At 41.8% G+C, this 26,508-nt stretch overlaps 1 protein-coding gene across 3 annotated transcripts in view; it reads right to left on the bottom strand.

The window, feature by feature from the left end:
- Positions 1 to 239: 239 nt before the first annotated feature.
- The window catches only part of LOC140068936 (hydroxysteroid dehydrogenase-like protein 1), a 58,368-nt gene continuing 32,099 nt past the window's right edge, over positions 240 to 26,508 (bottom strand). Inside the window, exons 1-5 of one of the 3 annotated variants that reach the window (XM_072114286.1) lie at positions 19,914 to 20,064; positions 9,412 to 9,670; positions 8,236 to 8,681; positions 2,803 to 3,030; positions 240 to 485 (exon numbers count right to left, since the gene is read on the bottom strand). In XM_072114286.1, coding sequence (XP_071970387.1) covers positions 381 to 485; positions 2,803 to 3,030; positions 8,236 to 8,681; positions 9,412 to 9,670 — 1,038 coding nt within the window. In that variant the 5' untranslated portion in view covers positions 19,914 to 20,064 and the 3' untranslated portion in view covers positions 240 to 380. Of the gene's footprint in view, positions 486 to 2,802; positions 3,031 to 8,235; positions 8,682 to 9,411; positions 9,671 to 14,587; positions 14,659 to 19,913; positions 20,065 to 26,508 lie in introns of those variants that run through there. The other 2 variants (XM_072114287.1, XM_072114288.1) reach the window with 2 other exon arrangements.

The following is a 26,508-nucleotide window of genomic DNA, read 5'->3' as shown; positions in this document are numbered from 1 at the left end:
GCATTTCCACAGAAACTTGTGCAAATGGGGCTGTATACACGACTTTCTGATCCAGAAGACAAGTATATGTCCCCCATTGTGTATTATTCTCAAATGTTGTATGTTACCATAAAACACATACATAAACAACAATACACATATACATGTTTATATGTATATATATATATGTTTATTAGCTGTGATACATTATCCATTCTAATTTTCCAATCAACAGAAATTGATCAAATGAATATGTACTCATTATTTGGAAATTAATAATTAATTCATGATTGTTACTGATTAATGAATTCCTAACAGCTTAACACTAAGCAATAATCACATACAGTAATGTTTGGAAGATGGCTGGTACAGTGGAGGAATAGATGTATGATCCCTTCATTTTATAAGGCCAATGGTTTCAAATTATGTTCTTTACGGAAAGTATTGCAGAGGAAGTTTGTCACGGTTATCCAAAGCCACTCTGGCATCAAATGACTTAGGGAAAGCTGAAGAAAGTAAAAAAATATTTATTACTTATAGATTATGATTGGGCAATGAGCAATGTTTCTTTTGATTCACAGATGCTACTTTGAGCTATTCACTATGATTGATAGCCGTGGCCACCGTGACAGTACCTAGCCACTACCGGTGTAGCAGTCCAAAATAACTCATCCCTGATTATACCCAGGTACAATTTGTACCAGAGTGTACCCCGGGGTATAAAGTAGCCTATGACAAATTATACTTGCATTAGCCTGCACTCACACAATTTCCAATCATTTTATATCACGTTTGCATTGCATTAAAATGCGACATCATTCTCAAGGTATGTTTGCTTCATAATGCATCAAACAAATGGTAGATGTCCTTTAAATGACAAAAAACTCCATAATGTTTGATACCTAATTTCTCCCGAGTATGAGGATCCCGCATATGTGTGGGTAAACTGCTGTATGGGCACACGGCCGGGCATAGAAGAGAAGGAGCACTATTCAGAGCAGATCTGCATTGTCACATTTTATAGACTATAAAATGTTTATTTTTTTTGTAATTTGGACATACAGGGAATTATTTTTGACGGGATGACATCCACTTTTCTGGTACATAATTTAGCGGGATTCCATTGCAAATAGATGAGATTTTATAAACTCTTTCTTGGTGGTGGTTAAAAAATTTTCAGTTTTTACCTTTATTTTTTTTTGACCGTCAAGTCCCCATGATTACGGTGATACCCATTTATATAGCTGTTTTATGGTTGCCTTGTTTTGCATAATTAATGGGCATATTAATTTAATATTTTTGTTTACAGAGCTATTTTAGGGCTTGTTTTTTGTGGGACAAGCTGTACTTTTTATTGGTATCATGAAGAGGTAAATGTTACTTTTTGATCACTTTTTATCCTGTTATTATATGGCCAAATATGAAGATATCATAATTTTGTTTTCAGTTTTCATGATTTCTTTTTCACTTTTTTTTATGGTGTTTACCGTACGGGTTCAGTAACAATTTTATTTTATTGTACAGGTTGTTAAGGAAGTGATTTCCCATAAATGCTGCCATTTTGTTCCCTAGAAACAAGATAGTTGCCCTTGGATGCAACTGTTTACTTAAATGTGGTGTAAACATAATGTTCAAATTGCATTTGCATAAGTGATGTGTTATTATCACGTTGATGTAAACACATACACAAGATAGCACTCACGTTATGTTTAGGTAAATGCGGTGTAAATATGTTCAAATTACATGATACTAAAACAATGTACATGGGATCTAAACAAAATGCAAGCAAATTTTGCATTCACAAAACATTTACGTAAATGCAGTATAAAGCTCTCTTTTACATGACCGTGGTTTAAATATCCCTCAATCCCCTTAGCTAATCTGTACACTGCCTAAAGTGATATCTTCAATTGATGTCTCTGTACCTGTCTCTGTACCTGTGTATGTAAATTTTATTTATATTTTGTGCAAAACCGTTTATGTCTGATATGTAACGTGTAATGTGCATTTTTTTTTTTTTGAGTGTAGCATGAGAATGTATTTTAAGGCCTTCTAGACATGATGTGTATTACACTCAGATTGTCTGACCAGGCTTTCCATGTTGACAATCTGCAGCACAATACAGATGGAGGGGATTTATCCATACCCCATGTACAAACTACATACAAATTTGCAAATTTGAGGTATCCAGTGTTATTGGTCTGCTCTGGAAGTGCTCTGGGGGACTCCATCATCATTTGTCTGCACTGGGGACTCCACTGAATATGTTGTCTCTTAGGGTTTCCACTCTTATACATCTCCAGTATTTTAGGTTTGTACTGGGGTTTCTCCAGTATTTTAAGTCTGCTCTAGGGGTCTCAAGTAATAGCTGTCTGTTCTGGGGATCTTCTTTTTTTAGGTCTCCTCTGGCTTCTCTAGTATTATAGTTGTTCTCTGGGGGAAAGTGTATCTAGTATTATACGTCTGCTCTAGTGGTCTCCTTTTTATAGGTCTGCTCTGGCCTCTTTAGTGTTATGGCTGTGGTCTGGGAGGTATGGGGTGTCCCCAGTATTATACGTCTGCTCAAGGCGGCCCGGTATCATTTGTGTGCTCCAGGGAGGGTCTCCATTATTATTTTCTGATTTGTGAACTTTATCTGTAGTCTACTCTGGGGTATGTATTGTACAAATTATTGTATGAATGCAGTATTTGGTATCTGGGTTTACTAGTGTGCCCCCTTGAAGTTGAGCAATATGAAAATGTGACCTTGGACCGATAAAGGTTGTTCACCCCAACTCTACACTAATCATGAACCATAACCAATATTCCTTCTTTCTTATTTACCTGGATGGAATGAGACCAGTGTCCCGCTGTCCTTTTAGAAACTCCTATGGTTCTAACTGCTTGGCGAACATAATCTTTTGCTTGGATGGCCAGTAAAGGTTTCCCTTTCAAGAATGTACTAAATTCAGTCATATTTGTCATCACAAAAAACGGAACTAAAGTTTGAATAAATATTCCCTCAGTGGAATATTCATAATGAAGTGACTGACTGAAGTGATTCAATAAGGACTGTAAAAAAAAAGAAAAGAAAATGTTAAAAGCAAAATCTCAAGGTGTTATTTCATGAAAAAAACATATTGTGTTAAAATATGGTCAAAAGTCCAATGGTGGTGATCCAAGAGTTGAAACCTTCAAATGAGCTCTTAATAATGTATATTGAAAAAAAAAAAACAACAAAAAATCACAACATTTAATGGCAAACTTCTGTCCATTTTTTTGGCAACTGGCAGTGTTGTGATCTCCCAGACACCACTAAACAAAGGGTAATGTACGAGATTTTTAAAATCCAGTCCTTAGTTCCAGCAGGTCTGCATGAGAGTCTCAAAAAGTTATGCTTTTTACATGTATTTGTTCTATATAAAATATATTTTATTTCAATTCTTTCTGCAGATTATCTCCTTTTATAACATCCCTTCTAATGGATGTATAATTCCTGCACCTGCATGTTGTTCTCTTTTAACAATTTATTATTTTTGTTAATTTTATTGTTAACTTATCAAATTTAATTGCATATTTATTTTCACTAAGATCATTACCAATTATACTCTCAGATGGAAGGAATGCAATAATAATAATAATAAATAATTTATTTTTACTTTGATTCCCGTGCTATTTGCAGAATCTGTATATAGGGTATTCCTTCTATTATGCTCATGATGTAGTCAGAAGCATTTGGGTACTCTTGGAGATTTATTATTTGAATCCAAGGAGCATCATATACCAGTGTGCATGCACAGGTATCTTGGGAGAATCACACCATTACCTAGGTGTCTAGGCAGGACTAAGCGCTCAGCTAGCGTGTGATCCCTCTTTCCTGCATCATGTTTTTAACGTTGTTCTGGAATAAAGGCTGAAAAATTTTATATGGTGAGTGCCAGCTGGTTTTCTTCTTCACACTATGCATTACCTAGGTGTCTGCTTACGGTTTTCACTTCCGGATGATATCGAGGATTCAAGCAGGATAGCATATGCAAGAACACTTATGCCCTACAGGGGCGTTGCTAGGGTGGTAAAAGATCCGGGGCACGGGCCCCAATGCATATGTATCACAATTTCAGTAATGCCCACTCCTGTATATACAGCTACAGAAAGCACAGGAGAAATCCCTACTTGTTACATCCAGTGACTGCAGGTGATGTGTCCTCTATCTTCTCCATTAGGTCCTGGCATCACCACGTCTTTTCTTCAGCCACGTGTCCTCCCTGTGGAGATCACCACACAGACATCTCATGTTCTTTATTGTTCCTACATCTTGGTCCCCTATCAGTGTTATCCTGCTGCTACCCCTAACACTCCCACTCCTTTACTGTAAGGCCCCATTCACACACACACATGATATGCCACAGCCAGGACTGCCTGGTTGGGGAGGTTGAGGGGTGAGCTCTCCTCCCCCCTCCCATCTCTATAAGAAGCCCTGCAGCAGGGCCGTTCTTACGGAGAAATGGCATGGTGACACACGAATGTGTTCACCGTACCATGCACAATGTACTCCTATGGTGGCCATATGCTAGCTGAAGAATCCCCTCACCTAAAAATACCAACACTAAGTAAAGTCCCCTTAGAGTTCAGTAATGTCCCCATTGAGAAGTTCCCCAGAGACCTCTATAATGTCCCCCACAGCCCTCTGTAATGTCCCAGAGCTCCCTGTAACGTCCATCCACAGCCCCCAATAATGTCCTCAGAGCCCCCCAAATGTACTCACAGCCCCCCAAATTCCCTCACAGCCCTCTGTAATGTCCCAGAGCTCCCTGTAACATCCATCCACAGCCCCCAATAATGTCCTCAGAGCCCCCCAAATGTCCTCAGAGCCCCCCAAATGTCCTCACAGCCCCCCAAATTCCCTCATAGCCCTCTGTAATGTCCCAGAGCTCCCTGTAACATCCATCCACAGCCCCCAATATTGTCCTCAGAGCCCCCCCCCCGAATGTCCTCAGAGCCCCCCGAATGTCCTTAGAGCCCCCCGAATGTCCTCAGAGCCCCCAAATGTCCTCACAGCCCCCTGTAATGACCCCCAGAGCCCCCTGTAATGACCCCCAGAGCCCACTTTAATGTCTCCATAACCCCCCCAAAGTTTTCACAGCCACCAGTAATGTCCCCAAAACCCAATGTAATGCCCCACATATCCCCCCCAATGTCTTTGCAGACCCCTGTAATGTTCCCCACAGCCCCCTTTAAAGTACCCACAGTCCCCAGTAATGCCCCCATCAGTTCCCCAAGTCTTCACAGCCCTAGTAATGTCCTCAAAGCCCCCTGTAAAATCCCCCATAGCACCCAATAATGTCCCCACAGCCCCCAGTAGTATTCCTAAGGTCGCCTGTAATGTCTCCACTGTCTTCACAGCTGCCTGTAATGTCCCCAAAGCCCCCAGTAATGTCCCCAAAGCCCCACAAAGTCTTCACAACCCCCAGTACAGTCCCCCAAGTCCTCTATAATGTCCCTAACAACCCCTCCCCCCCATGTCTTCACAGCTCCCAGTAATGTCCCCACAGCCTCTTGTAATGTTCCCCATGCCAACTCCCCTCAATGTGCCCCCCCCCCACCACTCATAATTAAAAAAAAAAACCAGTGATACTCACCTCTAGCTCTTCCTCTGACATCTCCCTGTTCACTGTCAGACACGAGCGGTGACATCATCACCCGGCGTCTCCTGGTCCCGGCAGCTGTAGTGAGCTGCTTGCAGCAGGAGACGCTGTGTGATCGTGTCTCCTGCTCTCTGTAGTGGAGAACGGAGCCGGCTCATCGCTATCTACGTCCTGAGCACGTAGATAGCGATGAGAGTAGGGAAATATGCCCGGACAGCGGGACGAGTGTCCCACTGACCTGGGACATTCGGGGCCCAGGCCAAAAGATCCGCACGGGAACCGGATCTTTTGACCTAGCGACGCCCCTGATGCCCTATATTGCCTATGAAGGCTATATTCACACACACGTATGGGGAACGTATATACGGCATATAAACGTCCCCCATACATGGTAATGCTAGCACGGCGCCCTACGGTGCCGCACACATGCGGCGCTGTAACGTTCCGTAGCCGGGAGAAAGACGGGACATGTCCTATCTTTTTTCCGTAATACGGCGCCGCTGCCATATATATCGGCAGCGCTCAACCCCTCCTCCTCCCCCGGCACCGACGTGTGCCCGCCGTACTACGGTACAGTGGGCAACGTCTGTGTGAATATAGCCTAACTCTGTATAACAAATGTATGTTGATTAATTGTCCACAGCATCCTTATTGGCTATAGATGGTTTTAGGGACAATTCCCTCCCGCTATTTTTCCTTTGGTTTGGTATATACAGTAATTAGCCTTGTCTGCAGTGTAATGATGATTGCTCTGTCTTAAGTTTGAGAAAGGGGTTATACCCCGAAACGCGTCACAAAGCACTAATTGTTTTATTGCTATTTTAATTTTCCTTATTGTATTGTACCCTCTAAAATAAATAGAGAACATATGTTTCATATGGAGCCAAGTCAAATTTTTTTTTCTTTTTTTCTATGCTAGTAAAGATTTTTGGGGCTTGCTCACACATTCATTTTTTCTCCATTTATCTTTAGGCAGTGCTGCTGAAGACGTCTATGCATTAAACAGGTGTTTCCGACCGATTTATAGTCTCGTATATGTGGAGTGTTATATGCCTTCTGTTGCGAGTATCCGCTGTGTGTGCTGTTTGCAAATAGACAGCACCAGTCGCACTTATGTTTAATATCTGTACAAATTCTGCCTTTTTGCACATGAACTTCGCTAATACCTAAAAAAACCATTAAAATTGCGCAAGATTGCAACAATAGAACGCAGAGAAAGGTGGAATAAAGGCAATTGAAAGAAAAAATTCACAGACCAGGCTCTGATTTGTAAACCAGCAACATGCAGACTGCTGACAGAGTGCAATTGGCGGCATTAATTGGCATTATGCAGAAGAGTCACAAACATTCATCGCACAGCTGTGCAAGTACCAACCCTACAATCCTCCTCCATGCGTGCTGTGTCCCATAGCCACCCACAGGCCATCGTGACATGGCTCTGTGCTATACACTGCATGTACACTAATAATTCCTCCTTATGGACCTTTATTCCTTCAGTCCACAAAGAATCATTTCATTGTGATGTTACTTTTTATTTTTGCGCGTCCTTGTAGGTAGATGGAGATTGCTCACCTCCATCTTCTTTCTTTCCTTTTTTCTCCTAAGTATTACATTCTGGCTTGACAAACAGGAGCAACCACCTCATTCTCTATCCTTCTCTCACCTGCTATCACTATCTCTGATATGAGAAATCGCTCATCACCACTTTCCTTGTAGGTAGATGGAGAGATCGCTCATCTCCACTTTCCTTGTAGGTAGATGGAGAGATCGCTCATCTCCACTTTCCTTGTATGTAGATTGAGAAATTGTTTCTCTTCACTTTCCTTGTAGGTAAGTAAATGGAAAGATCGCTCATCTCTACTTTCCTTGTAGGTAGATGGAGAGATCACTCATCTCCACCTACCTGTGTGGTGATTTTATTTTATGTGCTTGTATAATTTTCACTTTGACTAAATGGAAGAGCTTTGCCCAAGGCTACGGCTCAGGCCTGCGTGTTCTTTACAGCACAATATCGGTCTCATCATGGACCTAACACCAATAAACATTCATCATAACTCGGGTCTTGTTGTAGGGAGACATGCTCCAAATTTACTAAACATGGCTTATATGTAAATACACAGTAAACTTTGAGCAAGCAGTATGAAGTTGCTCAAAATCGTGGCTAATTTGAAGTTGCTGGGCTCAAATGCAAAATGTGTAACAGCGCCAACTACAATGTATCATTACGGGTACAGTCAAATTTCAAGAATTTCAAGGGCTGCTATCAACGTACATCACTACCATGCACCAGATGTAGAAGTGATGGACCCACATACACCACTTACTATGTGGTGTAGTTTTGCGATTACATTTGCATTCTTTTGAAAATTCTCTGTTGATGTATCCAGTGTTGCAATTTGTTGCGCACCCAAGTAAGTAGATATGTGCCGCTGTGGTTTTATTGCGTGACGTTACAATTTTTTTTTTCTCACTTAAAAAACTGTAAAAACAATGTTTGCACAAAAATTTGCCAAAATAATATGCCAAGAAGCTACATATGACTAGTGATAAATAGCTCCGTTATTTTTATGTGTTTATTTATACTGTATATGAATAGCCCTGCTGCATGGCACCATACATAAATAATCATTACCTTAGTAGCTGCATATAGAGTCATCAAGGGCACAGGCTGGCAACATGTGGCAGATGTCACATTGACAATGGCTCCACGCTTCCTCTCTACCATTCCGGGGAGTACTATATGAGCCATCATTACTGCTGCAGCTATGTTGACATTAATGATCTCCCATACCTTGTCTTCTGGAACTTTAGCAAAACGTTCTGGAAACTCATAGAACAATCCAGCATTATTTACTAGAATACCAATATCCAAACCATTTACTACTTCTTTAATAGTAGGATACACCTCTTGACCCCTGCTGAAGTCAGCTATTATGAAACGTGTTTTCACACCATAGGTTTTAGTTATGGCATCAGATACTTCCTGAAGCTTCTCTTTAGATCGACTAATCAATAGGATGTTCATGCCATGTTTTGCCAGTTCCTCAGCATATTCTTTGCCAATACCAGCTGTAGCACCTGAGTGAAGAATGCAACAGTGTAAAGATGGTTATATTGCCATGTTTTTCTGAGACAGCAGTGCAAATAGTTCTATTAGTGTCACTGGCTGCAACCATGTCGTGTCAACCATAGCAATCTAGCTTGGGGACCATTTCTTCATCTGATCCTCTTTAGTGACCATCCTGTTTTGAGCATTAATATCCACCTTCCAGGACCCAGAGCCTTTTACATTTTCTGAAAATCTACAAAGTTGATGCTTATTGTGATTAAAGCCATCTTCTGCATGTGGGCAAATCACGAGTTGAAGAACTAGGTGTGCCTAAAAAGCTGCCATTGAGATCTCTATTCTAGATAACTAATAGGAATTTGATACCCCAGGAAACATTTTAAAAGGTTGCTAATGAGCTTTTGCTCTGGCTTCACAAGCTCCCACTTCTTCAGCACTTCCTCCTCCCTCTGCCTGATTTAATCTCATAGAATGGGAAGGGTGAGTGCTCCTGCACAGTGTAAGAGCTTGGGAAGCTCCAGCACAGAAGGGCTCTGGTAACTCCTCTTCAGAGACCTTTTGGCTCAGAAGAATACTTTTAATAGTTGATTTTAGAAGGAAGGAGCCAGTGGATAACAAATAAAAAACATTATCACAGTTGCAGTGCCTGGATCTATGAGAAAGTGTCCCTGGTTTATCATGCGCAATTATTATGCTAAATTTCTGTTAGGTCATATCATTGAGATTTATGTATGCACTTACCAGTAACTATGGCCCACTCGCCATAATGCTGGATATGTTTGGTCTTGTTTAGTAACCATGGAGTCACATGCAGCTGGATTAATGTATAACAGAAATAGAGGAAGTTGAACATTTTCCACATTATGTAGAAGACTCCCACCACAGCCAAGATCTCTGTGTAACTATAGTAGACATGTGACATTGCCCCAGACAATAATGCCGGAATGCTTGCCACTGCACCGATCATGTCCGTAGCTCCAAATATACCTAGTCCTTCCATCTGCAATGAGAATGAAAACTTTTTGCAATAACAAATTTAAAAAACAATGGTTTGTTATATTGTGCAATAATTCTAACATTAGATCACTGTAACCCTTATGGCCTAAAGGTAGAATATATTATGCAAACTATTGATAACACACCCTTTTGTTTGTAAAGCTTTTACACATATCATTAAAGATAAAACATGAAGAATAGGGTTTCTAAGCAATGACTTCACCTTTATTAAGTAAATACAATTTACTTGGTTCCGTCATAAGGCATTTATCATTAATCAGGCTCATTGGGACAGTTCTATGAAGAATTGCACCACATATACAGGTGGGTTGTCTATGTGACTTTTTTTTTTAAATAATCACAAATAATGGATCTGGCTTTACACAGTGTTGCACGATCCGTGGTTCTATGTTCAAAGGGAACAACGATTTGGTTCAATAAACAAACCAGCGGTCCTTATGGACTGGTGGTTAAGTGTCCCAAATTGTTTTTTAGCAAGTCCCTCTGTGCCTGCTAGTAAAATTAAAACCTCTATACTTACCTTGTTTCGGCTTCACTGCTCATGCGCCAGACCCATCTCTAGGCAATTAAAAGGGTTTCTTTTTATAGCGTCCATGGAAGGACTTGCTAACGGGCGATTTGGCCCCAAACCACCTGTGGGTGGTTTTGTGATCCAAATCGTCATGACAGGTCCTCTTTAAGCCAAAATTTTTGAGTGGCGTGAAAAGGCCAGTATGTTTTTACCATTAAAAAAATCACTATTGCAATTTTTCACCACTTTTTAATGCCAAAAAGTTGAGAAAATCCTTTGATATGTCTCCAATGAATTTATAATAATTTGAATTATCAAGCAGATCCTGAATTTCAAAAGAAAGCCAGTAATTCAAATGAATAACAAGAATTCTGTCAATTATTAACCCATTAAAGACAATGACCACCATATAACTCCCTCTGAGTCCCTATTTCTAGTTTGTTCATTTGGATCAATAAATTATATACTTGTGTCAGGGTTCGGGGCAGTGGACCCCATGGACCATCACGGGGGGTGATGGTACTAGCCGACATCTGGGACCAGAATCTAAGTGGCACCTGGTCTTCACCAGAGCCCGCCGCAAAGAAGGATGGACTTGCTGTGGCGGGGTGCCACCAAGTCGTTCCACAGGTCTGACTAGCCCGCGGTGACAACCAAGGTCGAAGTACAGATTCAGCGGTCAGTCTCGGAGTCAGGCACAGGCATGCAGTCATGACAGGTGGCAGAGATGCAGAGGTCAGAGGACCGGTCCAAGGTAACAACAGGAGATCAACTAAGAACGGGAACAGGCACGAGGAACAATGAATAACACAGGGACAAGAAGCTTTCTCTAATCGCCAATGAGCTCAAAGATCTGGCAGGGGTTGATGGGACGGAAGGAGGAGGAGATTGTTGAGAGAAGCGGTTCAAGATAACAGGCTTGAGGAGGGAGACATGGAAGTAGTTTGGGATGCGCATAGATGGAGGAAGGCAGAGTTTGTAGGCAACTGGATTGATGTGCTGAATATCCTCAAAAGGACCAAGCTTGTAGCTATATATCTTCAGTTCACTTATCTGGAGGATAACCACACCTTGTCGCCCGAAGAGAAGATAGGAAGAGTTCTAAACTTCTTAGCAGACTGGGTCTTGGTGCGATCAGTGACTCGAGGAGAGACTGGCGGGTTTGTTCCCAAATGGATTTGAGGTCCTGGATCAGAGCCTCTACTGCAGGCACATTGGAAGGAGTGAGCAGCGGAAGAGGAGGAGGGATACATCCGTAGACAACAAAGAACGGAGCTGCACAAGCAGACCCAGAGTCCAGGCAATTATAGGAGAACTCAGCCCATGGTAGCAGGTCAGCCCAGTTATCTTGACGGGTTGAGACATAGTGGCGAAGGTAACAACCCAAAATCTGAATCATCCTTTCTACTTGACCATTCGACTGAGGGTGGTAAGCAAAAGAAAATTTACTTGCAGATTTACTTGCAGCTGATTACACAAGGAACACAGGAACTTTGATACAAACTGGACCCCTCGGTCAGACACTATGGGGCACATTTACTTACCCAGTCCTTTCGCAATCCTGCAGTGCGTTGTCAGACAAGGATTCGGGTCTGCCTCAATTCACTAAGATCGGGCGCTCGAGTTCTTGCATCCGTCGCTTCCGCGCTGAGGTCCGCCGGAGTTCACCTTCTTCTTCCTGGTGCATGTGACAGCGTGTGTACTACTACATCCTCCGCATACGGCGTGCACTACTACATCCTCCACAAAACATGTGTACTACTCCTACTTCTACTATCACAACGCACTTATAAGTATGGTTCGGGGAAGGAAAAGGGGACAACGGGGGGCATAACACAAGGAAAAACGGAGGATGGGGGGTGTAATAGTGATTGTGTAACAGTACCTACAGGTCTGATCATATGTATCTCTCCAACACCACCAAATGCAGAATGGTAACGTTGGAGAGCAGGGGGATCTTACATATGTCATGACATGATCTGTCATGATACGATCTATCATGACATAGATCAGTCATTATACGACCTGTCATGACTTAGATCAGTCATGACATAAATCACTGTCAAATTGGTCCTTTGATGTCAGCGGGTGGGTGTCGCCTTGTGATCTCCACCCGCCCCATACATTCGTCACCCTGTCGTGAGACAAGGTGACGTCACAAAACCAGGAAGTGCTCGATTCCAACATATCAGACGTTGAGCTGGAAGGGGTTAAAGAGATAATTACCAACCATTCTTTTATGCTTGCCACTTATTTGGGGGAGTAATGGTGCCTGTGCAAGCATCTATGATGCTTGACCAGTCTTTAATGCAGTCTCTGGTTGAAGGGGTGTGCTAAGCACATTCGTACGACCATCCAAGCACTCATAGGAGAGTTGATATGGTGGAGGAGTAGTGTAGACAGTAACAACGCCACTGCCCCTCTGCCAGCATGATTCGAGACATCACAAGAAGTCCTTGACAGCACTTGCTACTCCCATAGGCTCCCAGGAACTTCCAGATTTAACCTGGTAAGTTTAATATAGACAACCCACTTGCCTGATCAAACTTTTGTAAAGGTGTCCAAACTCCTTTAACCCCTTAACGCTCTGCGCCGTAGCTCTACGGCGCAGAGGTATAGGGAATGTATGAAGAGGGCTCACGGGCTGAGTCCTCTTCATACAAGGGTGGGGGTTGTTGCATATTGCAGCAAACCACCACCGCTAATAACCGCGGTCGGCGACAGAAGTATTGCAATATATGGTAGGAACGATCTGACCATCTAGGGTTAATGTACCCTAGATGGTCTAAGAAATATAAAAAGAAAAAAAAAAGTTAAAAAAAATAAATAAAATAAAATATTAAAAATTCTAATCACCCCCCCTTTCCTTAGAACTGATATAAAACATAATAAACAGTAAAAATCAGACACATTAGGTATTGCCGCGTCCCAAAATGCTCGATCTATCAAAAAATAAAAATGGTTACGGCCGGCGGTGACCTCCGAGGCGGGAAATGGCGCCCAAATGTCCGAAATGCGACTTTTAAGCCTTTTTACATCACACAAAAAATGGAGTAAAAAATTATCAAAATGTCGCACAGACCTCAAAATGGTAGCAATGAAAACTTTGGCTCATTTCGCAAAAAATGACACTTCACACAGCTCTGTGCGCCAAAGTATGAAAAAGTTATTAGCGTCAGAAGATGGCAACATTGTTTTTTTCTTTTTTGTACACATTCGTTTAAATAAAACCTATATAAATTTTCTATCACCGCGATCGCACCGAACCAAAGAATAACGCTGAGGTGTTATTTTGAGTGCACAGTCAAAGTCGAAAAAACTGAGCCTAGAAGAACATGACGTTTTTTCTTTAAATTTTTCCACATTTGGAATTTTTTTTCAGCTTCGCAGTACACGGCATGTTAAAATAAATAACATTACAGGAACGTAAAATTTGTTACGCACAAAATAAGCCCTCACACAGGTCTGTACACGTAAAAATGAAAAAGTTATGGATTTTTGAAGGTGGAGAGCGAGAAATGAGCGAAAAAACCCTGCGTCCTTAAGAGGTTAAAGGGGTATTTACATTTAATTGAATTCATTTGCCATATGTAAACATTTCTTCAATTGGATGTTATTTAAAAAAATTTTCCTGTGGGAAGATAATTTCTCATAAATGTTGCCATCTTGTCCCGTAGAAAAGAAATAGCTTCCTCAGATACGACCACCTCTGCTGGAGGGATTGCACAAAGAAACAAAAGGTTTTTGTATATGAAATGTCCGGGAGTTACTGCAAGTCCCGCAGCCGTCCTGTGGTAATGATCACTGAATCCTGGTGGTCCGGCAGGGCTCAATAGCGCATGTCTGGCCACCACTGCCAGAGTGTGATGTGGTCGTGTTTCTAAAGGAACATATGACTACATTTATGAGAAATTATCTTCACAAAGGAGCATTTTTTTAATAACATCCAATTGAAGAAATGTTTATATGTGGCAAATGAATTAAAATAAATGTGAATGCCCAGATGGGAATACCCCTTTAAGTATTTCTCTTTACGCAAACTATTAAATTAAAAAGATATCTAGAAAATGTAATGTCATATGGAAAAAAATTCTATACCTCTTTACAACTTGTTTAGTTTATAAGTTGTTTAGATAAAGCTTGCTTACATCACAACGCATATAATATCACAAACTCTATACTTAGAATTCAATAAGCCACTAATAACATACAGTACACTCTACATGTGCAATATGAATAACAAACTGCACATGTCTAAGAAAAATAGCATGTACCAACCTGGAGGATTGAAAACCAAAATCTCCAGTAACAAAACAAAAGGAATCAAACAAAATTTCCACACATTTTACGTATTGAATATCCATAAAAGTCTATACAGCAGGTACCTACATAATTTGGCCTCCGGGTTGTGGCTGAGTCATAGCCATAAATAATAAACTACTGCTTCATGCAAAAGATTGTGTCATGTGTTGTATGACAAACATCAAAATCACATGGCAGCAGAATAAAAAGAAACAACTGTATGAACTCTTAAAAGAAATCTACCACCAGGATCAAGGATTGTAAACCAAGCACACTAAGATGCTAGTGTGTCTCCCCTTTGCCAGGGTCTGGTTTCTTTTAGCTTCCTATGCAATTGTTGTTACATAAACTGTAAATTGATCCCGGACCAATCAGGCTCATTAGCATAATTGTAACTGCCTTGTTTTGTAAAAATAAGGGCATAAGAAGCTAAAAGAAGTGTTGATCCTGACAGATGGGGCACACACTAGTATGTCAGTGTGCTTGGTTTAAGATCCTTGATCCTGGTGGTAGATTTACTTTAAAAGGAATGTTTCTCCAATTTCTTTCTTACATATTAAAACCACATAAAACAAAACAATACATTTTTTTAGATTTTTTAAACCCTATTTTCTGTACATGACCGTCAACAATGTTGTATTAACTGTTTCCTGCCACTGTTTTATCTTTAAAGACTGGAGATGACATAATTACAGGTCCAACTGCCCAGTAGGAAGCATTATGCGTAGAACAGGGGAGTCTGTGTCTCACTGCTCTCTGCTTTCCCTCTCACAGAACCCAGCAGGCCCATATGCAGACTTATTCTGTCTGCCTACAACGGGTCCCTGCTACACAGGTCATAAGCATCAATAGGTCTTTCATCACTGCGGCGTGCAGGAAGAAGGGAAGTTGGTGCCAGCACCAGAGAGGCAAGTATACATTTTTTTAAGAATCTTTTGTGTGTGTTTGTAGCTCAGATGTAATAGAGCTACAGCCATAAATTACTCCATACAGAATATTTGTAACATTTCTTGAGACCAAACAGATATAGTGGGTAGTGAGAGAGTGCCATCAGAATGGTATCACACATTTGGCTGTATTAAGACAGTAATGGAAAAAATTGTGTTTCGGTGCCCCTGTAGAACCTGGGAAAATGGAGCGCAAGGACATTTTTTGGAAATCTTCTATGTGTGTGCTTGTGATTGAGGCTACAAGAACCTGATACCAAAATAATGTAATTACTAGAAGGACCCCTAATATGTAGTATCTCTCCCCGATCTGTTTCACATCTCCAGCACATGTCGGGGATCGAAGGGTAGGTGGAATGGAGGGGGGTTACATGAGGACTTAATACCATCTTGACAGTATTTTGTTTTTCTGTTCTTGTGCTGAGCAGTAGAAAACTAATGAGTATAAAGGGATGCCTTTTGCTAGTTTTGTGGGGATATTGTTGTGGATACATTCCATTCCCTTCCTGAGACGTTGGTGAGAGGCCAAGTGTCAGTTTCCTGTATTAACAGGTTATACACCTGAGAGATATAGTGTTCTGGAGAGGATGAGGAGCATAAAAGACCATCAATTGCTGTTGACCAAAAAGTTACTAAATGCCCTGAGCCAGGGCTTCTAGGAAAGGAATTCAACTAAGAGTATTCCAACAAGGTGTGCTCTCAGCTCATGTAGGGCAAGGATGAAATCAGGGTTGAGAAGCAGAGGAGTGTGAGGACTTTGCGGTTGGGAAAGTATTGTTGCTTAAAGGGAACCTGCCAGTAGAAATTGACCTAATAAATGACTACCAGTAGGTCATCAAGCCGCTGAACACCTTCTAGATCAGTGGTGGCGAACCTGTGGCACTCAGAGCCCTCTATATGGGCTCCCAGGTCTTCATTCAAGTTCTATGTTCGCCTCTTGCAGTCCCAGGCAGCCCAGGACCCTGGAATGAAGCTACAATGATAATCCGAACTTCTCCTTCTTTCTACTCTATTAGTGTCCTCAGGTGCCTATACAATTTAAACCTGTGACAGAGCAGGGAGTCATAAGTTACTGCCTAAACTGTCGCATTGGTGCTTTGCAAAAAATATGTGGATTTTGGGCACTCAGTGTCTAAAAGGTTCGCCATCACTGTTCTAGAGTATGTCTATTTCATGACCCAGTGTGGTGGAATCGTCCATAAAATCAACTTTGAAGTGAGATGTTTAACACTGAAGTCAAGCCTTCCTCAATTCAGTATGCCCCTTTCATTGTAATTTATGGTCCTGCATCCAGACACAACACTAACCAGATGTCCTCCATTCTAAAGTGGGGAGAGCTTGATTTCAATGCTGAGCTCTTTGCTTCCATGACTTTATAAAACCATTTTACATCTCCCTTCAAAGTTGATTTCCTGAATGATGCCACAACACCGAGCCATGAAAGAAACATGATATGGAAGGTGTTAATCTGCTTCACAACATAGTTTTAATGGTTAATTAGGTCAATTTCTGATGACAGGTTCCCTTTAAGGAGGGCTTGTCATACCATCACTGCCCTCTGTAGAAAGAATGCTATGGCACTATAGGCACAACCACCATCATTGGGGTAATCTTGGGACTGCAGTCCTGGGCCATTCCAATAAATGGCCAGTACATGGGGCTGAGCTGCAGTCTGACTCCTGGCCCTCATTCACACTGTTTGCGACTAAGGCATAGGAAATCCCTTTCTTTCTCCTGCACAAATCTTTTAGAGACACACAATTCCCAGCTTTCAACAGCAACATGAAAGCTACTACACATTGGTTCAGATAAAATAAGTTAATCTGCTCTGTTTTCAGAAATGTCCGACAAAAATGCCATAGTGACACAAAAATAGTGCAAACACTTAATAAATATATGTGCAAGCTCCAAAGACACTTATTTTTAGAGCAAACTTAGACAAAAAACTGGTGCAGAGGCAATAATATATCTGGGCAATTATCTGGAGTGAGGCTGATCCCCATTACACTAAAAAAGCAGGTGTGGTGCCTACTTATGCCCATGCCCCCCAAAACACTTGCTCCTTTATTTCAATAGCCACATTCCTGGAGACTTAGTTTTCCTCTTTGCATTAGACCACTCCTGACTAAAACCACATCCCTGCTCATCTGTTCCTCAACTAAACTATGGTGGTAACTGTTTTTATCTGACTGATATAAATATGATTTATCTACCTTAAATCTTTTTAATTTTAATTGGAGTGATGCCGTTTCATTTTTACGTTATAAATAGCAAACTATAGTAATATATATATATATATATATAAGTTTTCAACCCTCATAAACTTTTCAGGCTTCAAACATAAAGATATAACATTGTAAAAAAAAAATGTTGGTGAAGAACAACAAGTGGGACACAATTGTGAAGTGGAACGAAATTTATTGAATATAAAAAAACTGACAAGTGAGCCATGCAATATTATTCTGTCCCTTTACTTTCTGTGGAGCAAACTCACTCAAGAAGATCTCCGAAAGATAAATATAACCCCCCTGTGTGTAATCAAGTCTCCGTATAAATACGCCTGCTCTGTAATAATCTTAGGGTTCTACATCATGAACGAACACACAGGCTTTGGATACAAAAAGATTTTGTACATTTTCATCTCAAACAAGGAGAAGACTGATCAGAGATGCAGCCGAGGCTCATGATCACTCTGCATGAACTGCATGAGGTGGGAGAGTCTGTCCATAGGACAACAATCAGTCGTACACTGCACAAATCTGGCCTTTATGGAAGAGTGGCAAGACGAAAGCCATTTCTCAAAATATCCATAAATAGTCTTGTTTAAAGTTTTCCAAATGCCACCTGGGAGACACCAAACATGTGGAAGAAGGTGCTCTGGTGAGATGAAACCAAAATCAAATTTTTTTGGCGTAGAACTGTTTGTCATTAAAAGGAACACAGCTCATAACCCTGAACAGACCATTCCCACTGTCACACATGGTGGTGGCAGCATCATGGTTTGCGCCTGCTTTCCTTCATTAGGTACAGGGAAGATGGTTAAAATTGACAGGAAGATGGATGGAGACAAATACAGGACCATTGTGGAAGAAAACCTGTTGGAGTCTGCAAAAGACCTGAGACTGGGACAGAGATTTATCTACCAACAAGACAATGATCCCAAACATAAAGCAAAATCTACAATGGAAGGGTTCACAAATAAATGTATCCAGGTGTTAGAATGGCCAAGTCACAGTCCAGACCTGGCTCCAAAGTCCAGACCAGAATCTGTGGAAAGAGCTGAAAAATTTCAGTGCAAAACTGATAGAGACCTCATACCCCTAGCAACAAAGTATTAACTTAAGGGGGCTGAATTACATTTTTCAATTTATTATTTTTTGCAAAAATGATGGGATCCAATAAATTGTGTCCCACTTGTTGATTCCTCACTAAAATGTTCAATTTTATATCTCATAAAAAAAAGTTTAAGGGAGCTGAATACTTTCGCAAGGCACTGTATATTCTTTTTTAACACAGAAAGAGGGAGGATGGATAGTAGGCTACAAAAAAGGGAGCTTAAATCAGGGGCATAATGGTGGGGTTAAAGAAAAAGGGATATTGTGTTTTCTTTTTCGTAGCCCCTCCTATTATGGGGTGCTGCTCCCACTGGTTATGGTGGTACCTTGGTTTAATGGACATTCGCAACACAATTGGGGTCACATCATGCCAGTGTGAAAGAAAGCAATAGAAGGGCACAGCAATATTTTTCTTTGATAAAGTATATTACAGGCATCTCCCAACTTAAAAGGGTTTGCCCATGAGAAAAAATTTCAAATTTCAATCCCCTATTGATGTTTACACAATAAAGATCATTTTAACCACTTACTTTACAATTTTACTCAGTTTTATTGCATTTTTAGCTCCTCAGTGACAGTCAGTGTGGGCGGGGACTTTATATTTCTCCTAGTGCGGTGTGCTGACAATGAGGTTATAAACCTGTACCCTGATAATCCATACACTGCAAGGGGTACACTAGACAACCCCTTGTTACCAACAGACCCTACTGCCCCCAGGAACCTCTGGTGAAGCTGTCTTGATGCTGATAAGTTATATTACATTTTTAACTTTAAGCCCAGGCTGCATTGATGACCTGTAAGAGTTATCAAAGGTGTTTACAATTAAAGTGGACCTTACATCGCCCTAAACATAAAACTCAAAATATCATAATGGAGGGGCTTGCACACAGATTCAGAGGAACTTTACATTTTTTTCCTAGCTCCCACCATTATCAGCCCCGGTTTCTGACTGTTCAATGTTAAGGATAGTCAGAGAAGCATTGCTGCAGCAAGGGTGGGGCAACACTTGTATAGTAATATTCTCTGACACTGTCCAATCAGCTGTGGACAGTTTCAGAGGAAGCAGAGGAAGAACTGTGTATGTGCAGAGTGGTCTCGCTGTGCTATTGTGAGTGAGTTCACTCAGCTTACTGTTGTCCTCGATCCGGATATAAGCCACTTCACTCTGCACACAGTGATCTCGCCTGGTGCATGTGAGTTCTATCTGTCAAGCAAAGCAGCTGCGCACATCCGGCAAGGAGAGTGATCACTTAGTGCAGAGCAATGTTGCACCAGAAGAGCACAGCAGCACAAGGCAAAGTTGTAGCATAGTGAGACCACTCTGCACTTACACAATAGTTCCAGAAAGCAGGACACACCCCCACCCTTGCTGCAGAAACGCCTCACTGATGATCCTCAAAATTGAATAGTCAGAGATCGGGCTGATATATCTGTAATGGTGGGGGCTACAAAAAAATTTCTCCTGAATCTGTGTGCAAGCCCCAACATTATTGTCCGCATTTACACTTACAAAATATACCAGTTCCAGCTTACATACAAATTCAATATTATATTCTGCACTATTTATTTATGGATACTTAAATTTAGCTATGCTTAAATGGTTAATGCACAATTGTTTATTTTGCTCCCTAGTAATTTTGATATTTATCATGCAATACATGCAGAATATATTTTGCTTGGATGTCAATATGACTGAATAAAGCTTCCAAAATAAGTAAGACAATTTATGAACTCTAAGGGAGACATTTATCTGTGCTAGTGTATAATATGAGTCCCAATCCTCCGTAGCTCCAAATAAATAAGGAGGCTCAGGGCTGATCAGTCGCAGGCTACAACAAGTAAGCAGGTGTGGAACAGAAAAAAAATAAGGTTTTTAACAATTTAGGTTAGGTTCCAGGTTTATTAAAATACAGATTAGGGCAGAGGCAGCCAGGGTGAATCTACCACCAGCTCTACTTCTGAAGATAGATTCTTCATGGTAGGTTTGCTTTAAAAATCAGGAGTGGCCATGAGAGGACAGAGACAGTTGACAGCATAGAAATGTGAATTTTAAAAGAATGGGACAATGTACAAACATAGGTTCCTTTAAACCTCTTCTCTACCAATTATACTTTTATTATGAATTGATTTTGTGGCTTAATAAAGGGGTGGGTAGTTTTGGTTAAAGATAAGAATATTGTGGACATGGCTGCTGAGCTGGCCACTGGTGGATGCTTCTGAGCTCAGTGCCAGCGGGCGAGAATCTGCAATTTATCCTGACAACTCGGTGGCAACAATACCTGACCACGGGCCAGATACTCGGCGGGTAGGGGTCGCACCGGGCAAGATGCAAAACAACAGCAATTCTTCCACTGCTGAATGACTTAAGGCCTTCGGCTCGTCAGCAATGGCATCGGCTCCTCTCCTATGGCGCCGTGTTCGATACCAGTTCACGCGCAGATAAGAGAGGCCAGCCTTCATCTCCTGCTGACCCTGACAGCAAACTTACACTCAAAGAAGTGTTCCAACATCTGCTATCGGCAATTCAGGAATCCACCACCTCCCTCAACTATAAAATAGACAAGGTAAAAGTAGATGTGGGACTTCGCCATGACATGCAGAAACTGCGGGATAGAGTCTGGGAGACTGAGGACTGCATTTCCCAATTAGAAGACAGAGGTGCGCTAGTCCCAGAGCAGCTGCAGACCCTGGAGAGAGCTGTAACCCAATGGTCCCAGTGTGCTGATCACCTTGAGAACCGCCTGCTTAGGAATAACCTGTAGTGATGTGTAGTAAGCTCTCTGAGCTCTGGATCTGTTGCCAGCTATCTCGGACTCCCGTTCTTGAGATATGCACATGTGTGATTGTCAGGACTGTGATCTCATTGAGATTGTTTGTTAGGTCCTGTCCCAATGGGAACGCGGCAATTGCCATCTTCACAGAGGCACAGATGCAGGAGCCAGCGCACCACTTGCTGTTTTTCTACCATGCCCCCTGTATATAAACCTAATCTTTGTCTAACGGTTTTGGCCCACACCACTCAGGCCCTCCTCCTCTCTTCGTTTGGCTTATTGTATAGTTAAATAAGTTCAGGTGCACACACCTGGTAGACACACCTCCCAAGGAGACAACAAGGAAATGTGCTTTGCAGCGTTTCCAAACAACCACTGCCATCGGGTGAGTTGCTAATCTATTGCACTTGTCACTTTTGGACCTTATAGATAGTTTATTGATACACATTTTGTTTAAAATTCCTTCCTCTTGTGGATATATGCAATATGCTTCTCCCTTGAGTAGTATTTCTCAATCATAAACGAACATAGGCAGACATACATTGTACAGTGACATCTGATGGTTGCTTGTGGCATCATCCCTTTCTTTTTGCTTCACCTCTGATTATTGTCAAATCTCATACATCTATTTATTATTCCTTTTATGATTTTGAAATTTTTATGGAACTTAAAATTATCTTGACTGATTGTTTTGGGAGACATAACTCTCTTGAAGATTGGATTCATCTGCTGCTGACCTTGCCAGCGAACTACCATCATCTGCTATCAGCAATCCAGGAATCCACCATCTCCCTCAACTCTAAAATAGACAAGGTAAAAGTGGATGTGGGACTTCTTCGCCATTACATGCAGAAACTGGGGGATAGAGTCTGGGAGACTGAGGACTGCATCTCCCAACAAGAAGACAGAGGTGGGCCAGTCCCGGAGCAGCTGCAGGCCGTGGAGAGAGCTGTAACCCAATGGTCCCAGTGTGCTCATCACCTTGAAAACCGCCTGCTTAGCAATAACCTCTGGATCTGTGATCCCATTGCAATCATGCAGGTATGGCTCAAGGAAATTCTACCTAAAGCAGACTTGTCCCCCATGTATGCTATCGAATGGGTGCATTGCATCCCAGCAAAGCCCCCACCAGCTGGGTCCTGTCAACAACCTATGCTAGCTAGGCTTATCAGCAGTAAGGTATGTGATCTAATTTTGCATGTGGCCTAGAGGAAGGGTGCAATTTTATGCCAGAACGCCAATATCTTCATTTTCTTGGACTTTTTTGCTGCTCTGCAATAGATGAGGGTATCCTTCATTGGGGTAAATAGCCACTTACATTATGCAGCTGCCCTACTGTATGATCTTCCCATCATGTTTGCGGGTGAGCCATGAGGAGAGATCACACTTCTTTTACATGTGGGTGAGGCGGATTCCTGGTTTTACTCGCTATGCAGATCACATAACATTCAGGACTTTCTACCAGGGTGTTTGTGAGTTTAAGGGGTTCCTTCGGATCTAGGTTTTACTGCTGTGATTGTGTTCTTCTGACATAGTTAATTTAATGCCCAGTCTGTGGCCCACTCCCTACATGGATACCCTTCTGCGGTCCATGAAGGGGGCTTTTTCTTACACTGATATATGGACGTGTTTAGATGTAAACATATATTGGTTGCTGTCAAAACCTCATAAAAGGAAAACGACTTTTATGGTAAAAACTATCTTTTTTTTTTTATTTAAAAAATTCATAAAAACAACAAATTTCAATACATTACACAGATTAATAAAAAATGGTCCCAAGATTAAATAGGGGATAGGCTGCTTAGAACAATAGAGTCGAAGATGTCAAGATAATCTCTTTAATTCTTCTATGTTCCCACAACTGACTGGCTCAATGTTTCTCTCTGTAGTATCACTAATAAGCATCTATACCAAGTTATTGTTCAGGGGAACATTACCTTATTGTTTTAGCTGCCGTCTCACCCTCTCAACCTGTATAATGTATTGAAATTTGTTTTTTTACTTTTTGAAATAAAAAATGGATAGTTTTTACTATCTGGCCCCCAGGTCCAATTTGGGTGTGGAGGAGCCGAGAGGCAGGGGCTTGGACAGGCGAAGGCTCGTCTAGCAGCAGACCGCCAGCTCCATCCCAAGATCCAACTAACATTGTTTGAACTGCAGCAACCTTCAACCTATAACCTTTTACCTCTAAAATCTATCTTTTCACTCCTCCTTTCTCCCCTCCTTACGTTCACCTGTACGTAACCGTCCCCATTGCCTCCACACGTCGTCTCCATAGCAGCCTCCACACGTCGTCTCCATAGCAGCCTCCACAAGTCGTCTCCATAGCAGCCTCCACACATCGTCTCCATAGCTGCCTCCACACGTGGTCTCCATAGCTGCCTCCACACGTCGTCTCCATAGCTGCCCCCATACATCGTCTCCATAGCTGCCCCCATACGTCGTCTCCATAGTTGCCTCCACACGTCGTCTCCATAGCTGCCTCCACACTTCGTCCCCTTAGCAAACGAGCTGTGTCAGGCTCATTTTTAGGGTGTTTCACCAGGAACTTGGTCACTCGGTCACCGCCATGCTGTGTTATCAACTAAATATACTGTCAACCTTTTGTTCACATAGGAAATCATTGCAGCGCTTCTTGCTCACCTCCTTTGGTTCCTCTCTGCCACCATAACCAGGCCAAATACTGATACATACAGTGCTACACGTTATCCTCGCTAAAGAAATTTTTGAAATTGGTTTGAAGCCTGAATCCATTTGGGGTATGTCGCCATGCCACTCTCTAGCCTGCCGCTGCCTCCCTATAGTGTCAGGGTCAATTATTGGGTGTTTTAGATGTTATCTCGCCTCACTCGGTCACTGTTGCCCATAATTTTGGCATAATGGTGCGATTAGGCAGCCTCAGAGGCATCCATGCATGCTGCCCCTGCTGTTTCCTGTCCATTTCCGTGGTGTTTCCATCATTTTCTGAGGTTTCCAGGTTTTTGGCCAAGCTTCCCTGTGCAAAGCTTTGGTCCCCTTGAAAAATGCTTGAGTCTCCCATTGGGTTCATTATTCTAAACGAGCACTCGAGCATTGGAAAAAGTTTGACTCGAGTAACGAGCACTCGAGCATTATAGTGCTCGCTCATCTCTACTGAAGAATAAAGATCCTGAAAAAAATTCTCAAACTATTCTATAATTTCGCTCTCGTTTTTAGTCACCTCCTTGATGGTTTTTTCATGGAGTTAAATACTTGGCCTGGAGTATTAGATTTAATTATTTCGGCCAAACTTTTCCTGGTCCTGTGTCCTTCACAAAAGTTTTTTTGTCCCCAAATAAAGGTGTGCTGCTGTGCTTTGTTGACGAGATATGCATTATATTCTTGTTGTGCAATGCTCAGTTCCCTATATATATCCTCTGATTTATCATATATGCTTTTTTTCTCCAGTTCAATTACCCTTTTTTCTAGCCCTTTTTCAACTATATGTGCCCAAGTTAATCTTTATTAAACTTTTCAAATCCACTTTAACCCCTTACCGACATGTGACGTAATACTACGTCACATGCCGGGTGTGGGTGCATGGAGAGGCGTCACGGGCTGATCCCTCTCCATAGCCGGTAAGTCTTTGCTGCACATTGCAACAAAGGCTTAATGGTAACAACCGCGGTTGATGCTAGCCGGTCAATGCCGACCGCCTCTGGCTTAAAAATACATGGTGGCGCATGGGCGCTGCCATCTTGCCGATGATCGTCGCTCCCCCTGATGTCAACAGTGACATCGATCTGTCGCCATGACAGCCTCGGTCCTTCCGAAGACTCGAGGCTGCTTTGTATTAACCTTTTCATTGTAATCAATGAGGAGGAAAATCCCAATATACTTCCAAACTCTCATTAACAGTGGGATCAGGAAAAAAGAGAAGGTGGTAGTCCAGTGTATTGGAACCTTTGACGCCTAAGCTGAGGATATCAAGAGGATTATGCATAGATTTTGGCCCCTACTCCAAGCAGATACAGACCTTACCAAAGTAATAGGGAATGGACCTTCCATAACCTATCGGCGGGGTAAAAATATCAAAGATAGGCTGGTCCACAGTCACCTTGATATGGGACTCCCCACCAAAAAGACCTGGCTGTCTATGCCGATCATGGGGTCATTCCCATGCGGCAATTGCAGCTTCTGTAAATTCATGCCGAAAACCAAACAATTTGTAAATTCTTTTTCTACAATTTGTAAATTCTTGAATTGTAAGAGCACTTGCGTTATATATATAGCCCAATGTGCATGCCCGAAGATATACGTTGGCAAAACAACCCAAGAATTAAGAAGATCTTCCCATCTGAATTCGGTTCATACGGACAAAGAAACCTAACTAGCGAGACATGTTAAACTATGCCATGATGGTAGAATGGATCAACTGAAATTTTAGGCCATTCACCAAATAAAACCAGGCTCTCACAAGGGTAAGGCCCCTTTCACACTTGCGTTTTTCACGCGCGTTTTCTGCGCGTGCTTTTGACGCGCAGAACTTGCATTGCACTCTGACCCATTGTAACCAATGGGTCTTTTCAGACTTGCATTTTTTTTCACGCACACACGCGCATTTTTTTAAACGCGCGTTTAAATCTCGACATGCTCTACTTTTGCAAGTCACGTGCGTGAAAAACGCACCATACAAGTCTATGGAGATGCATCAAAAACGCATTGCACTCTGAGACACTTGCAAGTGCAATGCGTTTTTCACGCATCAATTGCCATAGAAAAGATAGAGCTCAGTCCTGAGTCCATTTCACGCGCATTTTCTGCGCGTGAAAAACGCATTGAAATTGCATTGCAATTGCATCAAAAACGCGCGTGAAAAACTGAGACACTGAACAAACTCTGACTGAAAACTGATTGCACTCTGATGCAAAATGCGCGTTTTTCACTGACCAAACCCTGATCGCACCCTGAGCAAACTCTGACGTGAAATGCAACGC

This window comes from Engystomops pustulosus, chromosome 7, assembly GCF_040894005.1.
Source record: "Engystomops pustulosus chromosome 7, aEngPut4.maternal, whole genome shotgun sequence".
Lineage (NCBI taxonomy): Eukaryota > Metazoa > Chordata > Amphibia > Anura > Leptodactylidae > Engystomops > Engystomops pustulosus.
Note: the sequence above shows the minus strand (reverse complement) of the source record. Positions and strands in the feature narration are given on the sequence as shown.